General features: G+C 44.2%; 1 protein-coding gene across 3 annotated transcripts in view; it reads right to left on the bottom strand.

Moving 5' to 3' along the window:
• The window catches only part of Znf608 (zinc finger protein 608), a 108,840-nt gene that overhangs the window by 6,526 nt on the left and 78,593 nt on the right, over positions 1-23,721 (bottom strand). For all 3 annotated transcript variants that reach the window (XM_034517988.2, XM_076912638.1, XM_034517987.2), the window contains exons 4-6: positions 5,448-5,535; positions 2,491-4,945; positions 532-949 (exon numbers count right to left, since the gene is read on the bottom strand). In XM_034517988.2, the coding sequence (XP_034373879.1) occupies positions 532-949; positions 2,491-4,945; positions 5,448-5,535 (2,961 nt within the window). The remainder of the gene's footprint in view (positions 1-531; positions 950-2,490; positions 4,946-5,447; positions 5,536-23,721) is intronic.

The following is a 23,721-nucleotide window of genomic DNA, read 5'->3' as shown; positions in this document are numbered from 1 at the left end:
GCCTACATCTTAACAACAACAACAAAAATGTGAATTTTTGAGTACAAGTCAGACATCCTAAAATAAGGGGTTCCATTAAGAATGGGCTACATCATTGTTTATCTCTGTCTAGGTTCTCTGGTTTTCTTCTCTGGTTAATTCATCGTGATGAACGGAGGATGTAAACAGAATTGAGCTTATAGCTACTTTACCCATTTATGTGTCCGCTTAAGTGAAAGAAACAGTAACTATAATGGTTATGACAGTAAGTGCTTAGAATATTTCCACAGGCAGTAAAGTATCTGTCAGTCTAGACGTCTATAGTAAGCCATCAGGAAGTGCGGAGGCTGGAGCCTGAGGACTCTTGACATTGCATTACAAAATATAAAAATCTCACATTAAATCAGTTTCATCTTTGGGACTCTAAGCAGTATTAAAAGCAAGCAAAACCAAATGTCACTTGTGAAGCTTCTAGTTAATCTCCAGTTGTTAATAGCTATCATTTGAACACAGCCTCTTCCCGCCAGTGTAGTTAGAACCCACAACACGTACCAGGGTAACTGTGCATTAAGACAGGAGAGACAGCCCGGTATGCAGGGTGGCTGGGGTCATACATCTGTGGGTAAGGATAGGCATGCAAGTACTGTATGTAGGACTGATGCTGACTCATGGGTGAGGACACAGCCACTCGTGTCCCCCGAGAGTCCTTCCAGTTCACTGGAGTCTTTCGATCATCATTCTTTAGCTTGCTTTCCTCCACAGACTGAGAATCAGGACGCTTGCCCTCTTTGGGCTCCTCTTTGATGTTTGTTAAGGAAACAGGAAGGTTGGGCACGCCACTTTCTTTGTTAGGAGTCTTCCTCGGGCTATCCTCTTTTAACTTCTTTTCTCTGTCAAGTTCTTCTGGCTTTTGTTGATCCAGATACTTGGGCTGGTATACATAATGATGCCATGTCCTTGACTCTGGATCCTGGTTGGAAAATAAAAGATCTTTCTTAAAACTTCATTGTTTACAAAGCAAATCCATTAATTTACACGACAGCAGTATTTATTGTTATTTCATTCTAAGTGAACATGTGCTGCTGTTCAGCCTACTCTGAAAAAAAAAATGTCTGAGGTAGGTTTTATCATCAATTCTTGTGCCACAGGCTTAACCAATGCTTTTACAGTTCACCCAACATCAAGGTCACATGGCAGCTGGGTTGAAGAGCCTTAGATGATAATAACATCCTCAGAGATATTTAACTCAGTCTACATTTTTCTTTTATTATCTCACACAGGTAAGGGGGATTTCAAAAACTCTACCTCAAGCTAATAGTAAAAAATTTAAGCAATTACTCCAGTTATTAACATCATTTAGGCAAAAGTAAACTCTTGATTTCCTAACACATTTTCTTCACTGACTTACAGCTGAGGATCTCACTACGCTGACTCGATTCTCATTAATACGCTAACATCTTAATCAAAACGCAAAATATCAAACTAATGGCGTGTATTATGATTTACTTATTAGAAAGCAAACCCATGCACCGGCCCTTTTAAATTGTCTTGTTCTTCTGCAACCCTGGGAAGCCACAGTCTGATTTACAGCTATGGAGGGCACGGGACTGAGGATTTGAATGCCCTTCAAGACTCGGCATGTTCATGGTGTAACTCCACTCAGGGCTCAGGACTTGACTGGGAATATGAAGTTAGACCTCAATCACAACATTGGCCGGAAACATGCATAGCAGTTAAGAACTCTTGCTCTGACTCACTAGGGGGCAAACACTGGGTGTAGTAAAGTTGGGGTGTTGACGCTGGGGAATGCCAGACTTTTGCCCATAGAATTTTGCCTCAATTTGAGTAAGGGTGGCAGAACTAGCAATGTGCATGGTTTTATGGTGACTGCACTTCAAGTGTACTCAGCCTAGGTGGAGGAACTCCTGAGAACTGTCACCTCCAGCTCCTTGAAAAGCCACAGCTCAAAGGTTCTACTTTGGGTTCTAAATGGAACATAAAAGAGAAACCCAGACATCTCAGCCCTCTTTGAGAGAGATATCTGATGCTCAGACTTCATTAGATTAAATGATGAATGGGAAGTAGGGACTCAGTGACTGGGATTAAAAATCTTAGAAGACATTTGATAGAAATTATATATCTAAATTTCAGAGTCAGGGCATGAAGTCTCGGAGTTTGAGAGACTTTAGAGGCCCCTTAGTTAAATGCCTTCATCTTTGGTTCATGAAGAAATCAAGAGTCCTCCTCAGAGTTACTCTTAGTTAACACACAGCTGCAGGGCGCATGCCCAGAGATCCCTTAGCTACACACCATGGCATCAGTGAGTAATGCACGTTTTAGAGTTGTATGGGAATTTCCGAGGATCTTTAAGGATTTTTCTCAAGGGAAGAGGAAAACCCCCTGATGATGGTTTCCTCCCAGTGTTTAGGTGTCTAGCAAGATCAAGCCCAAGACATGTGCACAGCTCAGACTGCTCCCTGTCTGTTGGGGGGCCACACTCCACAATCTTACTTGTTTAAATCTCGAGGTTGGGTCTACACCTGTCTGCTTCATAGAGTCCATGACAGACTTCATTTCTACAGCCTCCTTAATAAGCTGGTGGTTTTCCATCTGCTTAGCTTTGAAGCTGTCGGCCTGAAGCTGCTGCTGGTGACTGGAGAGAAGCTGTGATTTACCTGTCTCCTCAGTTTTATTAGGCACTGATGGCCCTAGTTTAGAATGGTTTTTGTTAGGCTCCGGGGTAGAAGGAGCTTTTGAGATAGTGGCTGATGGCATGTTTTTCTGTTTATTGTCTTCCTTGCCCAGTTCTTTCAGGGGGAGTTCAGCCTTTCTTTCACAGTCTCCTCTCCCACTCTGGGCCAGTTTCTGCTCTGCCAGCCTCTGGTCCTCATAGTACTTCTCATACTGCTGTCTGTAGGCAGGGCTGGTAGCCATCAGAGTTTTCTGGTCCATATAGAGCCCATAGGCATACTGGCCATAATAAAGCGACTGAGCCAGGGCGGGGTGTCTCTGTGTGATGACTGACTGGTGCTGAGGCTGCAGGGATGCAGAAGTATGGTCCACTTTCTTGGACTCCAACTGCTCTGCCTTGTCTTTCTTTTCCAAATCTTCCTCTGACTCCTTCTTGATCTTCATGCCCTGTGTGCTCCCACCGTTCCCAGCTGCTGGGGCACCAACCTGTCCAGGGTGCATGTAGCTTGGAGAATAATAAGGCTCGTAGCCATGGTAATACGGAGAATGGGACTCTTTCAGCTGAGATGGTTGTGCTGAAGTTGAAGGATGCCCTTTTACAACGCCATCCTTGTTAGAAAAGGTATCTGATGGGGAACTGGCCTTTGACCTCATGCCCTCCGACCTGCTGTCAGAACCGCCATCATCTGCAGCATCTGATATGTCCGAATAGGCTGGGCTGCTGGTCTTAGCTGCTGAACTCTCAGCCCCATTCTGTGTCAACACGTGCAGTGGAGCCATGGGTGCTTGCCCGTTTACCAGGGTACTGCATTCCATCCGCGAGGCACTCCCAATGGAAGGGCTGGGAGCATTGTCCGTGAACGTGTAAACCTTATCGGCCTCAGCTTTGATACTGGCCATGCGGCTTTCCTGAGACTCTGACAATCCATTAGCCAGCCCTTCACTCTTACCGAGATGGTCCTTTAAAAAATGCCCAGACAAATCCTTACTAGCCACCTTGGCATCCTCCAGCTTCCCCAGCTTAGCATCCATTTTGGGACCTCCGGTCTCTTTCCCTTCTTTGTCCTTGAGCTTCCGCTTCTCCTTTTTCTTTCTGTCTTTGAGTGACACCAGAGCTGGGTTCACGGTGATGGGCTCCCCCATAATTGTGGGCTTTGGTTGAATAGGTTTCAATGGAGGGCTCTTTGGTGTAGCTTGGACCACAGTGGTTGTGAGGGAGGGCAGTCCAGGTATGGTCCCCGTGGTGGTGGAGGTGAAGGCTGCAGTCGGTATAGCAATCAGCTGTGGGGGCGTAGGGGCGGGGGCGGGGGCAATGGGGCGGGCGCTTTTCAGTTTAGAGAGGTTTTTGTCCATTTTGCAATTGTTTGCTTTTTTGCCCTTTTCTTTATCCCCCAAACTTTTCTTGTCAATCAGTCCTTCCGCTTCCAGTTTGGGCATTTCCGCAGCTAGACTGCTGTCTGCTGCTGAACAAATGTCTAAGGTGGCTGTCATGTTGGAGATGACCGGAAGGTTGGTCAGTTCATTGTTAAGGCCCCTCTTCTTGCCAGAATTCTTCCCAGTTTTCGAACCTATAATAGGACCTGGGCCATTGCTCACGTGCTCTCTCTTTCCCTTGGGTGTCCCAGGGGGGTTCCCAGCCCCCGGGGACCCAGGTGCCTTCACCTGGTCGTATGATGACACACTTGTGCTTGGCTCGTTGCATTCGAGGGCCACGTTACTCAAGGCTTCTTCACAGTCTGAGATCTTGTCCTCACTATCAGGCTCGAACTCTAGCTTGTTTTCCGGGTCTAAGTGCGCATGTGCCTGGTGGTACCTCAGGCCATTGATGTGCTTGTACTTTTTGTTGCAGTTTGGGTGAGGACAGTCAATTAACACTGGAGAGGAGCAGCCTTGGTCCAAAAAAGTAGTCTCTGGCTTCCCCTGAGGAGTGGTAGGGGTGCTTCTGGAATTCGTGCGCACTCGCTTCCCGGGCTTACTGTCCTCAGAGCTCGAGTTCAGATCCAGCTCCATCGGGGGCTTGTTCTTTCTTTTGTTGGTTGAGGAAGGGCTGGCTTTTATGTCCTCCGCAGCACAGTTTGGGGGTGTCCTTCGTCCACTGGCGTTGAGGCTGCCTCGCCTCCCTTTCCCATTGGCTCCCCCTCTGTTCTTGCTCTGCAGCCCTCTGGACTCTGTGAAGCTGACCTCGGAGCCCGGGGCAGCCGCGGCAGACCTCGCTCTCTTCCCTCTGCCCCGGCCCCCTCGCATCTCCAGGTCACTTGTCGGTGATTCGCAAAACCTAGGGAAAGCAAGTAATAGGTGTCATCACGAGCATCTCTGGAAGAGCCAGGTAGGATCTCAGAGACACAAGGTAGCAAAGAGCACCCACTGCCTTGTCAGCTTGAGGGTGAGATGCAGCCAAGGGGAAAGACTGTCTCTGTTAGTACTGGTACATCGGCCCAAGACCAGGTTACCCAGTGGATTATGTTCACCCACAGAGAATCAAAGGAAAACAGCTCAAAGAGCTGGCTTTCAATCTGTTCAAATTCCCATTTTAAAAAAAAAAGGAGAAGAAAACAAAGGAGAGAGGGAAGTGAGAGGAGGAGGAGGAGAGATCTGATAGAAAAGAAAGCTAGCATCTGTGTTTTACTGGCTCGGCTCAGGGCTGAATGGCTCATTTCTCCTTTGCCTGGTTTCAATTACAGGAAGAGTTTTATATATTATTAATTTCTTTCTATGGTTTCCACGCAGAAACGGGATGGGAGGAGCAAAGGAAGGAGCAAGAATGAAAAGGCACCTACCTGGGAGGGGCCCAGTCGTGCTTGGTGCAGTCTAGTAGGGTCCCTACATATGTTTTGTTCCTCCACGTGACATTGACCACTAGGACACCTGGAGGGGGAGAGTGGAGGGTGAATGGGGCACATTTATCACCTATTACTTTATTTCCACTTCATTCATTGATATTATTTTTACCAGCAAAGTTCTATTCTCACTTGGCTTTCAAAAGCTGTGGTTTGCAACCTTCCTCTTTCTGGTTTCAGTGACCTCAAGTTAAAACCCACAGGAAATATGCCTCTCTCTTGCTTTCTCTCTGTCTCCCTCCCCTCCCCCACCGCTGTGTGTGTGTGTGTGTGTGTGTGTGTATACACACACACACACTCACGAGTGTGGTGCAAAGGGTGAGAGTGTGTGAGGGTGTGATCAAGATATTGCTGACAGAAGGAAATGGTTTTTGCCATGTCCTGCTGTAAAACAGTAACATTCACCTCTTAATTTTTCTATTATTACACATAATTGCTTTCGTTTGGCAGGCAGCCAACATAAACCAAGCCCGAGTTACCAGTGCTTAAGCCAAAGGATGACTAAAAGGAATCTGGTTCCCAATTCAACAATATAAAACAATGCTAACTTTTTTTTTTATTAAGGGGGGGGACCCTTGAAGATATGTAAAAATAGGCACGGAGGGAAACGTGGGCCTTGGGGCAGCTGGGATTTCTTCTTGACCGGCCCCTCCTTGCCTGTGTGAGAGACAATCAACCCCAGAACAGGCTCTGTGTCACTGCTTGGTCTTGTCTCAGAGGCTCTTAAGATAGCTCTCTTAAAAAAACAAGTGTGCACAATACATCTGCTCTTGGGGTTATCTTCAGTCAACTTTGGTAAGCATTTGCTACAGAGGATTAGAAGAGAACTCAAAAAAAAAAAAAAAAAAAAAAATCAACACAGGCGTTTCCTTCCAGCCGCCCTGCTTTTTCCTCTGCTGCTCCGCAGACAGACACTTTAATTGAGCACTGCATCTGTGAATTACTAAACTTAAGTGCGCTTAGTATGCCAAATGTCACTGGGAAACAACGTCTAACACGAGGCTTGTTCTCTTGGGGACAAGTGCCATTTAAAACAAAACAAAACAAAACACATCCTTAAAGCATATTTGTAAAGAAGCTAGATTTGGAGTCATACAGAAGAGTGGGGTAAATAAATGAAACATTTAAACGAGCCTTTGTTTCTTTTAGTGCCTACACTTCCACCCTCAGAGACTATTCCTCCAAGTCTTTCCTGGGAGACTTGCTCTCATACTACCTGCCATTTTGGGACCCACATAAAGCAACAGGACTCTTTTAACTGGGAAATCTTTAAATAGAAGAAAACATATCTGAATGATCAGGGCTCAACTACTGGATAACGGAAAATTTCTCCCCCAAAATCTCAAAAAGAGATTTTAAAATTGTTTTCCATATGGTCAGGACTGCTATTAGTTATATGACAGCTGAATTTACTCACTGTAAATTCCACCTACTATTGTAGCAATAGTCTGGGGTGGGGGGTGTGCAAAAGCTAGGAAGAATCGCCTCAAATCATGCTTGATTCCTTTGTGATTCTCTCTTGGGGAGTGGGGGTGGGGTTTAACTATTGAGTATGAAAAAAAAAATCCCATTGCAATGAGAATCAATGATAATTAGGCATTCGGTCAAAAACTGCACAAGACAGAACAATTGGAAAGGAGTCTTTATGAGCACATCCCCTTCAGGAAAGAGGGGCGGGGCATGGAGGAGAGGGGCAGACTGGGCTGGCTTTCTCATCATCTGCTCTCTGGGGCACTGTGTGTGGTGTCAGAGACCTCTGCAGCTGCTTAAAATTCTTTAGCATGTCAGCTATATTTACAGTGCAGGAATGTATCTGTATTGCCAGAAGGTTACTGCATTTTAGCTTCAGAGGCAATAGGCTGAAATCACTGCGTTCCAGAGTCCCTGATGTAGCACAAATGTATAATTAAAATTGCTTGAAAGGAAACATGAAAGAAACAACAAACCCTCCATTCTTGCAGTAATAAAATTAAAAACAGGAAAAGTCTGCACAGACACTTAACATTTGTCTGCAGTGAAAGGCTTTTGTTACAGCTTTTCCCCTAAGGGTTTCGCATTTCCAGCAAACGTAGGCCGCCGATTGGCCAGTGCCTGCAGCGAACGCTTGCGTCTGATTGGCTGGCCCGAACACAGGAAGACAAGGCAAGGAGAAAGGGCTGGGCAGAGGAAGGACGCTCTCCACCGCAGGGAAGCTGAAGCATCGCCAGAGCCCTTCACCAAAGCCCTGGAAGCTGGAAACAGGCTCCCTACCCCGCCCCCACAATGGTCCCCACCATACAGCCTACAGGCCATGCACGCAGTACCCTTACAGCCAAATCTGAGGCCTCAAGCCAGGCGAGGGTAACTGGGCCAGAGAAAAGGAAGGGACCCAACAACACTGGCCATCAATCAGTGGTTATCTTGAGCCGCAGGTTGAAACGGTCACAAAGGATGAACTGCAGTTGCAACTTCCTCATGAAAACAGTTCACATCTGCTACAGCTTAGAAGCCACGTGGGCCACGTTGTTGTCTATACCAGGAGTAGTAAAATTCTGCAAAGAAAAGCCTGCTTTCAAATTAAGGAAGCCTAAATAAGTCACCCTAGTTTTTTGTCTGTTTGGTTTGTTTTTGTTTTTACCTAAAAGCAGTCTGAATTTAAAATGCTCAAAACAAATGCCCCGCTCTCAGGATTTGTTGTTGTTGTTTAAATAGTCTTCTCGAGTAGTGCTAATTAGATTCATGGGCCTGTGGTGGTCTGTCTTTACTTGTACAAGTCTCTTCTCAGTGCCAACATAGACAGTTATGGCTCTAGGTTGGAGGAGAGGTTAAGCAATGTTCCTCTATGAACTACAGTGTACTGTTGTTATTGTTGCAAAGGTTTTTTGGGGGGGCGGGGTAGGAGATTCACGTTTAGAAAACACACCATTCTGAAGGTCCAAATAAGAGGTTTAACTCTGAAATGTGGAAATTGTTCGGGGTGATGGCACAAACTTTTATTTCTAGGCAGAGGGAGGTGGATCTCTGAGCTGGAAGCCAGCCTGGTCTACATAGCAAGTTCTAAGCCAACTAGGGCTACATAGTGAGACCCTCTGTCAATCACTAAATCACATATTACACACACACACACACACACACACATATGCATATATATATATATATATATATATATATATATATATATATATGAAATTACAAATTTCAAACATTTTGTAACCCAAGTCCATATAGAGCTTATAACTTACTAAAGGGACAGTGAGTGACAAAAGTCAGATGAGAGTTAGTCCTCAGAAAGTACAGGTTTGGATTTTATAACCCCAGGCATAGTTATATTTCTCTCTAAACAAATTAGTCTGGTACATACATTAGTTCCCCAAAGGTTTGTTTTTTCCAAGCACACTCATTCTCCTGAATGCTCTGCCTGTGTGTTAGGAGCTGGGGCTCTCTCTACAAGTCCTTTTTCATGTTTATAACAACAAGGATCTCCCTGGGTTTATTGCCCTTCGCTTTCCACTCAAGGGCTATTTGAAAAATAACTGAGGTATATTACTGTTAATCCTAGGCAAGTAGAAAAATGTATGAGGATGGATCGGGAGGCTCACCTCATATCATTTTCTTCTTTGTACTACTGATACTGGTCCCATATACTGGACCACAGACACACACACACACACACACACACACACACACACACACACACACACACTGAGGTCGCATAAGAATTTATGTTCTATTTTCTATTCAGGCTCATCAAGGTTGGCTATGTCTATTGAGTCTTTATTCGTGCTACTGAATTATATTTTGTTGGAAACCCTGTTCAGCTTCTGTACTTAAAGAGTCTACAGTCTTGTAATCAGCATAGACAAGCATCATAATCCAGTAGTACAAGCATGGTTTTGCATGTCACCTGTGCTTACACAGTGGGCTCTTGGTTAGACTAGACTAATCTCAAACATTAGATTAGGCTCTAATCAATAAAGCCTGGGTGTGATGCCCTCGGTTCATGCCTTCTCCTCACACCTTGCTCAGAGATCTCTCTTAGACCAGCAAGCTCTCAGAGCAGTAATCCTAAACCTGACCTCACATCACTGGGCCAGTGAAGGGTACTAGAAGCAGAGGCAACCAGACACACATATGCCAGGAATCTGGATTAAGAATATATAAATTTATAAGTGATGATACAAAAATAAAGTTGAAAGATCTGTGTTAACTAAGAGGACCAGGATGGGCATGAACTTCAAATATGTAACAGCTAAAAGATGGGATGAAGATGCCAATGCTGGCCAAAGCTTCAGGGTGTGCTTGTGTGCGTGCATGTCTGTTTCCTTTTCTTCCAGTCTTGTCACCAGTAGAAGACACTATCACCATTTACTCAAGGTCTACCTAGATACTATCCTGCCATCTTGTTTATTTAAAAAAAAAATCTTTTGATTTACACCAGAAATCTGTCTATGAGTGCCATGTTCCCTTTTCTGCTGTTTGAAACCCCAAAGAAGCATTCCTCCCATCCTTTGCCCAAAGGCCTTGTTTCCCTTCAGAACAATAAAGTCTTGTCATTATTTTCGCTCCAGGTCATACCCTCTTTTGTCCCTCCAGCTCCAAACAAGTTTCTTCAGAGGTTCTTTATGCCACACTATAAAACAAATGTTTATTGCATTGTGTGTGTGTGTGTGTGTGCGCGAGCGCTTGCACACCAGGGTACACATTAGGAGGTCAGGGAAACACTTTTGAGGGTTAGTTCGCTCCTTCCACCATGCGGGTCCAGGAGATCAAATTCAGGTCATCGGGCTTGACTGCAGGCTCCCTGACCCATTCTGCCATCGTGCTGGCTGGCCTCCACATCACACTTAGCTCCCCCAAAGAAGGCTTGAGTGCCTATACAGAATTCCCCAAGGAGAGCTGAAGTTTCTAATAAATCAGGACAAACTCCTATAATGCCACGTGTCCATCTGCAGACACATATCCTCTTACCCCCGAAATCCATACTCTCCTGGGTCACCAACCAGACTCCATGTTGTGTCCACCATGACAGGTACTCACTAGCAGGTTATTCCCTGTTTCCTTGGTTTATAGATGGATTCTCTGCCTGTCTCCCTGGAGCTGTGATAACACTGTACTGAAGGAGAGCATGAAAGAGCATAGCCTGTAAGAACCTTGAGGATACAGTCTCCTAGTTTGCTCTCCTTTCTGTTTGCCTGGAATAGGAAAGACCAAAGTGAACTAGAAGGCTACAAGTTCAAGGCAGCAAAGTCTCCCTCACATGGTAACTCGAATCACAGGCAGCTTTCCACTCACTCGGAACCCCCAGTTCTAAGATGAGAATCTCATACTATGTTTGAACATGGCTGAGGATGGGTGTCATATTCTGAGAAGACGTTCCTGTAACATTTTCGTCTATTCATGTGCATGCTGACCTAGTCTCTTCCAACAATACGGCCCTTCTTTGTTTTGGTACACTGTCTGCATACACAGCCCTGAGAAGCACTGCACCTTAAGTGAAAGCTCACTAAACATGTTGGAACCTACAGGACCCTCAACAGAACCCTGGCTTTTGAGGTCTCACTGGTACCGTGTATTTTCACTAGCTTACTCCCACTAGCTCGCTCCACCATGGTTAGATATGTGCCTTATGAATTATTATTCCTCATATTTGTGAAGCAGTTGTCTCAAGAACTGGGCAAATGCTGATAGCCTAGTGGCTTTGCGTAAATCTGTTTCTATCACAGTTTAAAACTGAGTCTTAAAAGAATCTCCATCCTCAGGACCAAGAGCATTGGCAAGCATCACAGATGCCAGATTTGGAATGACACAGTTTTCCTGAACTCTTCTTCAGATTGCCACATCTGGATAGACTTGGTGTGCACTGGGGCAGAAAACGCAAACCTCATTTTTAATAACTCCAAATTGCAACCCGTTTGTGCTGTGCTTCTCCTCTTCACTGGTTACATTTTACTTCTTTTATTATTTTTTTTTAAGAGAAACATCAATGATAATAGAAATGTCACTATTTCAGAGCCTGGGTTACCCTACGTTGTTGTAGTGTGACCATTGTGCAGAGTGGGGCTTATCATTTTTCCTTGTGCAGAACTTCTCTCCATAACAGTTCTCTGGCTTTGTTCTGTGAGTGCTGTCCTGAGGCCTTTTCAGAACGGAAGCTGATAGAGAGCCTTCAATCGCAGGTCAGGCTTCAGACCCCTTCACCTTCAGCTAGATTCTCTTTCAGAAGACAGAGTTTGTAATTTTCTGTGAAATTTTTAAATTTACAACTAAGTTTGTCCAAAAATACCTGCAAGCCAAAAAGCAACAAGATTTTCCTATTATCTACACTAAGGATGTATGTATAGTATATCAGGGCAAGAAAAGTCAATGTTGTCATATGACCATGAAATAGTGGGTTTTTGTTGTTGCTGCCCCCCCCCTTTCTTCTTTTTCCTCCTTTTTCTTTTTTAAAAAGAGCCCTACTGCTGGGCTGAATGTTTGAAGAGTCACTTTAACCACATCCTGTAATCAAACCATCTGGAACACAGTTCTGCGATTAGTCACCCTGAACATTGGGCTTTATCTGAACAAATAATGTATGGCAATGGAGCTTGCGAGATAGGGCAGGGCTGACAAAAGGAAGTATAATGAAATACTTTATGCCCCAGTGTGCCGCCACCCCAGTCGTAAAGCCCACAGACACACTGTTCTGGCATTAACTTACCACCTTGTGAAAGCACAGAGGGCTTAACGATTAAAGGACAGAAGGACTGGAGTTTGCTGGTGAGTCTCTGTCGGTGGCTGAAATACATTGGAATCGTTCTACCTTTGTTAATTATAACCTCTACATGATGGTCTAGTATTCCGTTTTGCTGCTATTCCTGGGGCATGAGGTGCTGGTTTCATTCGTGGCAGACTAGTTTGGGCTGTCTGCCAGGGGCTAACATTCATATCTAGACGCTTGTTTGAATTTGTCTAAACACCAGTAAGAAGGGAAAAACCCCAAACAACACCGAAAAGCAAAGATGGAGTCTTGCTCTAATCTACCTTTTAGAAGACAAAATAATCCCCACACATCTTTTTGTTTCCCCCAAATACTTGAGTAGCCATACACAATCTGTACCACTCTTTTTGTTTTAATCTGGAAGGATTTCCCTCCTACTAATATACTTAATAAGTCTTTAAGTATGAACACACATACACACATACACACACAGACCCAGGCTGCCAGAGAAGCCTTGTTTCCCCATGGGCCCTATGCTTTAATACACAGAAGAACACAGAACCACTTCCATCTCTGTCACCGCCCCGGCAGCCTTTGTTCCGAGGCCTGATGAGCTGTATTGATTTGGGAAAATCATTCAGCTTCTTGGAAAACTAGACTCTCACTTATTCACCAGCATCTATTTCTTTCCCATGAAGACAGGTGGTCAATATCCAGCTGACTGGTCAGCTAAAGGAAGCTCCTGCTGGCTTTCTTTTCTTTGCTTCCCCAGTAACGATATCCTCTCCCATGTCTACAAATCACAATGGCCTGTTAAGAAGTCTACTGGTGAAGAAAGGGGAGGAGGAATGAGGCTTTTGACAGGCATCATCGGAAACACTAAAAGACTGTTCTATGCATTTGCTGCCTGTGAAGATAGGGACAAAATGTCCTTTAGCCAAAAATCACGGATGTAGAAGGATAAACCAACATCACAACAGACTAAGACACAACTTCTTCTAAGAAATGCTGGGCCAATGGGTGGGCATGGTGGCACATAATTACAATTCTAGTACCTAGGAGATAGTAGCAGAATCAAGAGTTCAAGACCAGTCTAGGAAACAATGTGTTCAAGGCTAGACTGAGACATGAAAGTGTCTGAAAACAAGACCATTTCCTGACAGGTCATTAGAGATAAATTCCTGTGGATTGCAAGAGCCAGGACCTATGTTATGCAAGTTTCCTGCTTACAAAATGTTGTAGGTTTTATAATATGTTTCAAATGCCATGAAATGCCATGAAAAGCATCATGACAGAAAACACCACATAAAGCAATTTTATGAATGGTCAGTAACAAAAGCATTTGCCTTCGTTAAGCAGATAGAGCTATGCTAAAGTAGCATTGATGGCTTTAAAACATATTCTCTATGCAAACAACATTCACATCACCACAAGTACCCTTATTGCCAGCAAGCTCCTGTAACAATTTCTGCTAAAGTGTCCAGAGTCCTCACTTGGAGACAAGCTGGAAAGCAAGTCTGAGATGACAGTGCCAGAACAGGGAAGAGGACATCTCAAGGGAACTTCTACAACAAAACAACAAACCAGAGAGACTCTTCACTGAGCACGAGGCCACCAAGGCTCAGTCAACACACAGTGGGAAGGAAAGGACAAGGAGGCACAGGGGATCTGGGGGTTGAAGAAATTTTCTGAGGCGAACCTTTGAAGTAATCTAAATGCATAAACAGGACAAGCAAATGCCATGCCACGACTACAATATGTCTGTATATATTTGTACAAAGAGGCTTCATTTATGATTTTTGACTATGCTTTCCAGTAAGTAACTGCTTCCCTGGCGGCTTGACATCATGGAGCCCAAAGTCAATCTTATTTCCGATACCGATTCTGTACCTGGGCTTTCCAGGAATTCTTTGGTTTATATGAAATCTGAATTGCCATGATGGACTTCCAATGCAGACTTCTTATACCCTTTGAAGCAGTTCCCTCATTAGAAAAGGCTTTTTCACCTCTCCCACATGGGTAGGAATGAATCTACCCCTCCCCCCTACACACACACAGGCTTTTATTAGTTCATCAGGAAATATTTTTCTTCCTTGAAATAAAGGCATTCAAGAGTGTGGGAAAGGTATTTTATGGTTTGTTGAATCAGGTTAAGAACTCTAGCAACATCATCTCCTAAGAGTCGCTCCTTTCTTGAGGGTGTTATTTCAAGACATAGCTACATACAAGTGGCCCTAGGAACATAGGCACATGGCCAAGGTCTCCCTGAGTGAAACGGACAGAGCCTCCCTTCTCTCACTGAAGACAGATAATTGAAGGGATATAGCCTATCAAATCCCTACTCCCATAGTTCCCTGCACTTCCTGGGCCTCTTTTGCATCAACAGCCCCTCCTTATCAATGCCCTCCATGTTGTCATGGCTTCAGCTGGGAAACAGGCAAAGTGAGCAGCCAGTGAAGATGGAAACAGTGACCCCAAGGCAAAAAGGACCCCTTCATACCGGTCCCCATCAAAAGAGCATATTCCACACCCAGAGTAGAGGAGTTCACATGCTGTGAATATCAAGTCCTGGAACAGACGGCTTTCCCATTTTTATCTGGACCAAGCACTGGGGAAGGAAAAGCTGGGAGGAACGACAAAGTAACTCTGTAGATGAGTGAATCGGAGGGATAGAGAGGAAGTTGAGAATGGAAAACCTCATGGCCTTAGGGAAAGAGTGGGCAAGAGAAGAGGAGGAGGTGGTCCTCAAGTCGCCCTTTCTCTCTCCCAGATCAGGACCAGGTTATAGGTCGTGGCCATTTGCAGAATTTCGGGTTTAAACATCATTGAATTGCTTGTCCAAATATGTGTACCACAATTCTAGATTACGCGACTGTGCTTTAATTTTTTTTTTTTTAAACCAGGCCTGGTCCTGAATTATAAGGAAACAGTGGGAACCAATTGACAATTATGCTCCACATCAAAAGGCTGCTACTGATCCATAGATCTCGCTGGGACTGAAGAGCTGGGCTTCCTATAAATTAGGATGCTTTAGTTAAAGTCAGAGCGCTTATTTGCTTTTGTGCCAGCTCTGGGCCCTTTTCATCTGTAGCTTGCTAGGCCCAGGAGACCACAGATTCCTACAGCTCTGCTGCCCACCAGCTGTGTCCTCTGTAAATCAGAAAGCCTCTGAAGGAGCCATTCTTTACAAAGGCCAACAACATTTGCTGGGGACGATCACTCAGCTATTATTCCACTCGCGGAAATTTAAAATAGCAATTTACAACAGCAGCTCAAACTGGGAACTGACTCTCTGAACTGCAGGGTATGAGTGTGTGTGTGTGTGTGTGTGTGTGTGTGTGTGTGTGTGTGTGACCGAGAGAGACGGGGAGAGATTTTGCAGGCATAAGGCATGCAAAGAGGTACACAACAGATGAAGCCACCATCTTGGGCAGTCTAGAAACGACACAAAGAACAGGATATCAGAGAAATTGGGCTCAGTGCCCTCTCGATTATGGAATTAGCTTGATGGATGCTTTTGCCCATTCCCGTTCTCTCCTACAGTGACCATATCGCACAGGTAGCACAAAGGTTGATGACTCTGGTGATGGAGTCACATAAAAATATAGCTCAGATTCAGGAAGTAACAGGGGAAGATGAGGATGTGTCTTCCAAGCTAGAGGGATCTGCAGTGAATTCCGAAGCCTAGGCAAGAAGAACGCTAACCAGAGGGGGCACCGTGCCCCACCCCCAATGCATGCAGCGACTGAGACAGCTGCTCCTCATTCTCAGTCCTCTCTGGAGCTAACCTATACTTTCCTGAACTCTAGCTTCACCCTCTACTAGTAAGAGTCACATGACCACATCCTTTAAACTCTCTTGTAACTCAGGCCACTGCTGAAAAAAATAAGGCTTCCACACTAAAAAGGTAAGTCTTCCAGCATTCCTTCAGGTAAAGCAGAGCCAGGCTTCTGTAACCATTAGCCTATATATTCCTAGGAGGAGCAGGCCACAAGATGTGGCTAATTGTGTTTTAGAATCTTATGGGTTGCACATTCCAACCTGGAGAACCTTTTATTGCGTCTATATACACACCTCCAATCTCAGCCATTAGGAAGTTATCTCTTCTAACAAGCATTCATTGCTGAAAGCAAATGTTTCCTCATCTGACTCTTGACTGCAACTTGAAATCCTAGACCCCGCTCCTCTGAACTACTTTTAAGGTAAAGAAGACTCATTTCAAGTTCTCAAGCGTGCCTCACTTTTCCTAGGCTAGAAGGCCAAAGTGAAGCTTCACAGTTCAGTGAGGACAGCAGTGTCTGGTCTGATTCTGAGGGTACTGGTTCTGGTCCCCCCCCCCCCAAGACAGCAATGCCTTAAAGGGGCAACTCATCTTTTCTATTCCCATCTAAACCAGTTTTCCTGACAATGGTCCTAGGTCTCTTTGCACCCTCCCCCACCCACATTCCAAAGTTCTTATCTTTCAGGGAGGGAAGGTTTTTTTTGGGGGGGGGACTATAGAGTTACAAGGATTTCAATACCCTGCTTAGAGACCAGCTCTTTTCTGTAAACAAACCTAATGAAGTGTGACTAACAGCGATCTCCTAGTGCAGGGCGAAGGTAAAGGGGCCTTTGTTAGCACTAACTGGAGCAAACTGTCATTTTGCAGGAGAACAGAACTTAGCTCGGTATTGATTGACCAGCCCTGCTCCGTGTCATTGCCTCACTCTCAATTCCTAGGAGCTGTATGAATATGCGTTTATATGGGAGTTATGATGCACTGTACGCATGCGTGGTCACGCACAGCCATCATGGCTACTCTAGGTTCTGTTTCCTCTGTATACTGGACAGAATATTTTGGGCATCTAGACAAAAAGCTAGTTCTGCTCGGCTGACTCCATCCTTGGTTTTGCCAGACATTTTCTCTCTGCTGGTCCTACTCTGAGACCTCTACCATGGGGACTTTGCTCGTGGTCACTCAGAACTGTTTCAAAGTCACTCCAGGAATAACTGACATGGTCATTACATCCTAGAGGCGAGTCTGGTGTATATCGGTAAACTGCTGACGGTTGTTTCCCTTTACCCATTCCACTGATGGATTCTGAAACTTCCAAAATTGGGCCTCGATGGGCTAACTGAATACTCCACAGTGATTTCTAAAAGTCTCTTTTTGAATTCACAATTGTCTTAAGTGTTAATCAAACACACCCAGCAATGCTGCTGGCTGGACAACTTGAAGTTCTTTGACTTTTTTCAGATGGAGGAAGGGATGCAAGTCAAAACCTGCTCGCCTCGTGGAGCTAAGCACAAATTTCTGTATAAATTATTGACTGCACTTTGGCCTCATCAGAAACATTAGCCCCACAGGCTGATAAGTTCTGACCCCAGGTGGCACATCAAACTCTCTCAGAAGAGGCAGAAACATTAGTCCTCTGCATGGAGGACTAGAGCATCTGAGCCTATCAATCAAGCTCTCTGACAGTTTTTACAGCCTCCGAGTATTAGGCTCAAGTCAACCCCCAAGACTCCTATTGTTCGCATTATTCTCTTTTTCTCTGGTCTGATGAAGTTAGGGTTAAGTCCAAGGCTTCAGCAAGAGAGAAAGGCTATTGTTAGTAACTCAGTCTTTATTGACTCTGACCTGCAGGGCAGCCAACTTGAAGTCTTTTCCAGAAAGCAATGCACTGTTAATTGGTACTCATCACTGGGATGTGTTTTATACACCTCTTCACTCTAAAAGACCTGGCTCAAGACATTTCAATTATCTTCCCAGGTTGTCTTGTACTTCTCTTAAAACTGTACATACAGAGGCAGATGTGCATAAAAATAGGAGATATATAGGGACACCCACCCACCCACATCTTACATACATACACCCACACACCTACCCACACACCTACCCCCCACCACACACACACACACACACACACACACACACACACACACACACACGCACACAGGAGAGAAAGATGGGCGGTGGTGGCAGTGGTGGGGGTTGGTGGCACGAGGAACAAGAATCTGATTGCCATCCCTGGATTGTTAAATCAAGTATCACTGCAAACAGGCTGTCTGGCTAGGCAGAGCTAATACTGGAAGCTGGCACAGGAAGCAATAGATAAGGATTTTTGTTTTGTCTTGTTTTCATAACAAAAAGCTGTGGGGTTGGTACCCAGGAAAGAAAAATGCCCTGTGGAAGAACGAGGTGCAGACCTATTATTTCCTTCTGATGTCCCTTGCTTACAATAACTAAAGATGTTTTCAGTAGAAACTGGGAGCTGTATTTATGAGCAGCTAGCAGCAGAGAGATGGCCTTGGGGTGAAGAGAACAAGATGCCACTCGGCTTTGTTTGAAGAATCCAGCACTCTAAAGCTGTTGCAGAATTATTGGTCCAAAGGCTTCCTGGCTTTCTTTGAAAGAAAAAGCAAGCAAGCTATTATCTCTTCTTACTCAAGCAGACTGCTCTGGGAGAGGGTGGAAAAGCCAGTGGCTGATGGAAGGTAATCACCAGAGGACCCTGCCTAACCAGGCCCTCCCAGGCCTGTTACAGTGCCAAACATCTTTTGCTGTTGAAAGTGGTAAACAACAGGACAGAATTTGAGGGAAGAAATCATACTTTGACATTTTAGAAATCAATATTTTTGAATGGGGGTGGGATGAAAGCACTAACACCAAATGGCTAAATTAAGCTTTTAACTGAGATTTTTTTTTTCAACTACAAAACGGGTTGACATTTAGCTAAAGGATTATACTGTTTCAGGTAGTGTATTTTAAGGTATGGATCAGTACGCACGAATTCATATATACTTCTTAAAGCAAGGAACAATTTTCCCAGAAAGCCACGGGGCCACTGCCATGTTCGTGTCTGTTCTGTGTGTGCTGGTAACTTATGGACATGTAATGAGACTCCTGATTGGGCTTTCTAAAAAGGATAACATCCCGGAGAACAGCGGGTAGTCCTTTCTGTCTGGGAAAGCCTCCAGGCTTGACCTGATTACATTCTGTGGGGCCACTGAGGACCACTCACCTTGAATACTAGAAAAAATCCGACCAGGGGGAAACTCAAATTTGCCTCAAATCATTGCTCTTTAGATGACAGTCTTGTTCCAATGGCTTTGATGTGTTTTTATAAATTCTTATGTATGTTTACGACTGCCAATAGCCAATTAAATTCACCAACACGGTGGGCTCCAAAAGCCAAAATATACGTTATAAAGTGTTCACATTGAGAATGGCTGTGTAGCCTGTTTTCATACAGAAAGCTCTCCCAGTCTTTTTGTTTTGTTTTGTTTTTGTTGTTTCTTCTTGTTGTTGTTCTTTTTGTTTTTGTAGACAGGAAGTAAATTAGGAAAGGAACCACAGAGAAATTAATTATCTGAATAAAGTTCGACTAGACAAGTCATCCTGATGGATCTAGGGAACGGCTTTTAGGACAAAGCCCTCTTCTTCCACAGACACTGAAAGCTTTACATAGGGGTACAGTTCTTGCATCAAACCATTGTATAGCCTCTTATACTCTTATAATGCCTAAACGGCACTAGGATTTTGTAAATAGCTATTCTATCATTTAGGTGATGTGATAGCTCTTTTTGGTTGTTCAACTTGGTACACCTAGGAAGAGGATACCTCACGTGAATTGCTTATGTCAGATTGGCCTGTGAGGGCATTTTCTTGGGTGCTAAATTACATAGTAGGGACAAGGCCACTGTGGCTGGTGCCATCCCTAGGCAAGTAGGCCTAGGACACATAAAAGCAGTAGCTGAATCGTAAGCAAGCCTGGAATCGAAGGCAGTAAGCAGTGTCCCTTCGCTGTGTCCAGTTTCCCACTTTCATCTGTCCCTCTCCTGACTTTCCTTGACGATAGACCGTGATCTAGAAGCATACACCAAATAAATGTCTTGTCCTCTCATGCTGCTTTGAGACATGGTGTTTATCACAACAACAGAAGCAAGTTGGCTTAGGACCCAGTGGCATCTTTGGTGTGTAGTTGTTGTAGCAGGAACCCCATTGCCCGTGTGGCAAGCAGTTTTACCAACTGAGCCATCTTCCTCACCCCAGAGCCAGGGTTATGACTTTAGACTTCTTCAGACTCATGACTGTAAGAAAATAAATTTCTGTCCATTATAAATCGCCCAATCCTACGTATGCTGTTGTAACAGGACAAAACATCCTAAGACATACATAAACATATTGCTAAAAGTGGAAACCAACAGACAAACAGAACTGGAGATTTTCCTATTGAATCTTGACAGAGTGGAACCTTGGGTGGAGGTATCCACTGAAGCATCAAAAAGGCAATTTAAAATGTATCTTATATATCAAGTGGCTAACATTTGCATTGCAGTTGCTAGGAGGAAAAGATGGAAAAGAAACACAAGGAACACTGGGAACTTGCCATGCATGAGTCACAGGCATCGGTACTTTTACAGAGATCAACTCATTTGTTTTCCCAGAGCTTGTGTGTCAGGTTCCTTAATTATTATCTTACTAATGAGCAAATTAACTCTAAGGATGTTTAACTGATGTCCCCTGGTTAGAAAGTCAGAGATTTGAACATGATCTGACGTCTGTTGTCCTTGCTCCCATGTGTATTCTGAATGGTTACAGAACACGGTTTTATAAATAGCCCGGTTTCCGTACAGGAGCATGGATGGGGATTCCCTAGGGGTAAACAAGGATGCCTGTATGATGAGGGGAGGTGTGCAAAAGGCGTGTGCTGGAGGTGTGAGAGTCTCCTCTCAACTCTAGGTTCAGCGGCAGCACCTTAGAACCTTGAAAACATGGTCATGGCATATGCCCAGCCTTGAAAGCAGCCAGTACAACAGAGTGGCAAACACACCAAATTCAACTGCAACCCCCAGGCCAAGGCCATGTGGTTGATGCCTACTGTGGCATTCCAGTGGTTCCCACATTCATTTCTTGCCTCATAAGGTACTTTGTCATAGAAAATAATGTCTGGAAGAAGCATAGAATCTCAAACCCCTTCTAAGTCTATGTTTATGTACTTAGGAGGTAATTAAGACTTGGGGTATGTGATTCCAGAACTCTCTGTGGGCTAGAGTTCTAACATCTTATGACGTGGGTTCTCTCTCAAAGGAATCAAAATTCACAGTCCAGACATCCCTTTCCACAGAAGCACTTACATCTCTCTGGGTATCAGGGTGTGTCTATCTTGACCTCTTCATGACTCCTGATGTCACTTCTTCCCCGTTACTCACATTATGGAGCAATCCCAGGCTTAGATTTGTTTTCTGTGGGTACCCTCTCCTGCCTCACAATTCAAGGTGCCTTTAATCTTTTCTGGGACTGAAGACTTTCAAAATAACTCTCTTTTCCCTTGGTTCTGGAGAACCATGTCCCACCTTTTCTGGACCTGGTTTTCTTTAACTTCAGGAGCACTGAACTCCAGAAAGCCTTTTCCCCCCAAATCCCTTGCAATACCTAACCATTCCTATGATATTCCTACCAAGACAGTTGCCCATGAGGCCCAGGGTCCTGATGCTTACCACCCAGCTGCTTCTTCTGGTTAAGTAACATTTTCTCAATGTTGGCAAAGAATGAGCACTTACCAAACAGGTAAAAGGGAAGGCTAGTTCTTAAAACGAATGAAGGTCTAACAGGTTTAAACTCCACACCGATTAAATCCCCAGCTGCTGAGGCTGAGGCCCCGCTCCCCACTTCCCGATCTTATAATACAGCCGGAAATGGTTTGGCTCTCTGGCTTTGTTGCTGCTGTTTGATACACAACTTGGGTGAAATGAACAGTCTTGTAAGATAAACAGGTCAGGAACCTTTCCTCTGGGATTTCAAAAAACATTCACTTTTTTTTTTCTTTTCTTCTCTCCCCCTTTCTTCTGTTTTCTTTTTAAATATTCCAAAAGTAATTGATGAGATACATTCATCGTTCACCTGACATAGAGGCTCTAAACACAGACCATAACCTGCTCGGGCATGGCAGGTCTGGACTGTTAGCCTTCCTGACTACTTGCAATTTAACGAACAGTCATAGTCAACAAATCTCATCCCAATGGCCCGCCAATGGTTATTCTCCCAGACTCAGAGCCCTAAAGAGATCTGTCATTGCTTAAATAAATTTTACAGATGTAATAGATAAAGGCAATAAAGAAACCGGAGATTTTTCTAAAACAAAGTTGACTACGCAGAAAGCTCTCCTCTGTAATGGGCGTGAACATTAGTGCCTACCAGGCTGCTTGTGTGGCAACGAGCAGACAAAATGAAGGTTAGGAAGCATGAAATGGCAGCCTTCTTTGCCTTTCAGGGAACGTAAATTTTATTGGCTGGATGTAAATATTCAAAAGCTGTGGTTCCCACCTCCGTGTGTGATCAGCAGAAATTGATTTCAAGGAGACACAAAATGATTCAGCTTGTTGCTTGGCGACATGAAGCTCAGAGATCACATGTTCCCAAGTGTCCACATCGGACAACTCAGTAGGTGCTTTCCTGTTGTGCCCAGTGTTGGTACAGATAGTTTCATGTGCCCTTGGTGAGTGTGCTCCTGCCAGGCAGAAGTGGACTGAGTCCTCACTTTTCTTTGACAAGTGCCTGTGACCTCTAGGTGTTCTCTTCACCTTGTGCTTCTGGGGAACCTTAAGCCTTATGCTCCAAATAATAAAGTAGTTTCTTTATAAATGCCAGGTGGCTAATGTATTAGGAATCATGTACCTGGCCTCTAGTATAGGGGACAAATGTAGATAAGAATTAGCATTAAATTCTTGTCCATGTGACATATTAAGTTAGGTTTGTTTTCTGTGTGTGTGTATGTATACTCGTTAGTGTATGTTTAATTTGTTTAACAGATCATGGGCTCTAATACTTAATCAGCTAATTAATTAATCTAATATTTTATGGATGCATATTTATAAATAGGAACAATAACTAGACAGAAACTGCTATTCAGGCATGTGTTACGCAGAACAGACAAGAAAACATTAAAAACAAGCATTTTTTTAAAAATGCAATCTGTCATTCTAAAAAAAAAAAAAAAACCCCAAAAAACCATGGTCAATAGTAACAGCCCAGTGCAGATGCTGATGGAAGTCTGGTCAAAGACGCCTTGTCTTCTTTCCATAAGATTGCAGAAATGTAAATTCCATTTACTTAATCCAATCCAGACTCAAAATGAACTGCCTGATCCCTGGCTGCTGGAGGGATTTGGGGTCAACCTTATAAAATCACGTCTCCTTGGACTGCGTTCATAGCCCCAGTGCTCACATGATCGTGTGGAAGCTGAATTAGCAGAAGAAGTGGAGGGGCGAAGGAAGGGGGGTGCTTAAATAATTTTTACAGCACAATTAGCTGCCAGATATGTCCTCAATTATGGTTTCTTGGAATTTACATTTCACCTCAATCCAGAGAATAGCTATTGGCACCATCAGAGGACTGGGCTCCAGGCACAAGCACTGTTCACTGCATGTCTGTGTCACCATGACCACAGCTTCTCCCTCACACCACCTCTGTTTGATATGTAGGCAACACTGCCATCGTTGTTAGTCACTGTAACAAGCCCTGCAAATTCGAGGAAATCTGAACACAGGGAA

This window comes from Arvicanthis niloticus, chromosome 14 (assembly GCF_011762505.2).
Source record: "Arvicanthis niloticus isolate mArvNil1 chromosome 14, mArvNil1.pat.X, whole genome shotgun sequence".
Taxonomy (NCBI): Eukaryota; Metazoa; Chordata; class Mammalia; order Rodentia; family Muridae; genus Arvicanthis; species Arvicanthis niloticus.
The sequence above is the reverse complement of the archived record's forward strand: the minus strand, read 5'-3'. Positions and strand labels throughout refer to the sequence as shown.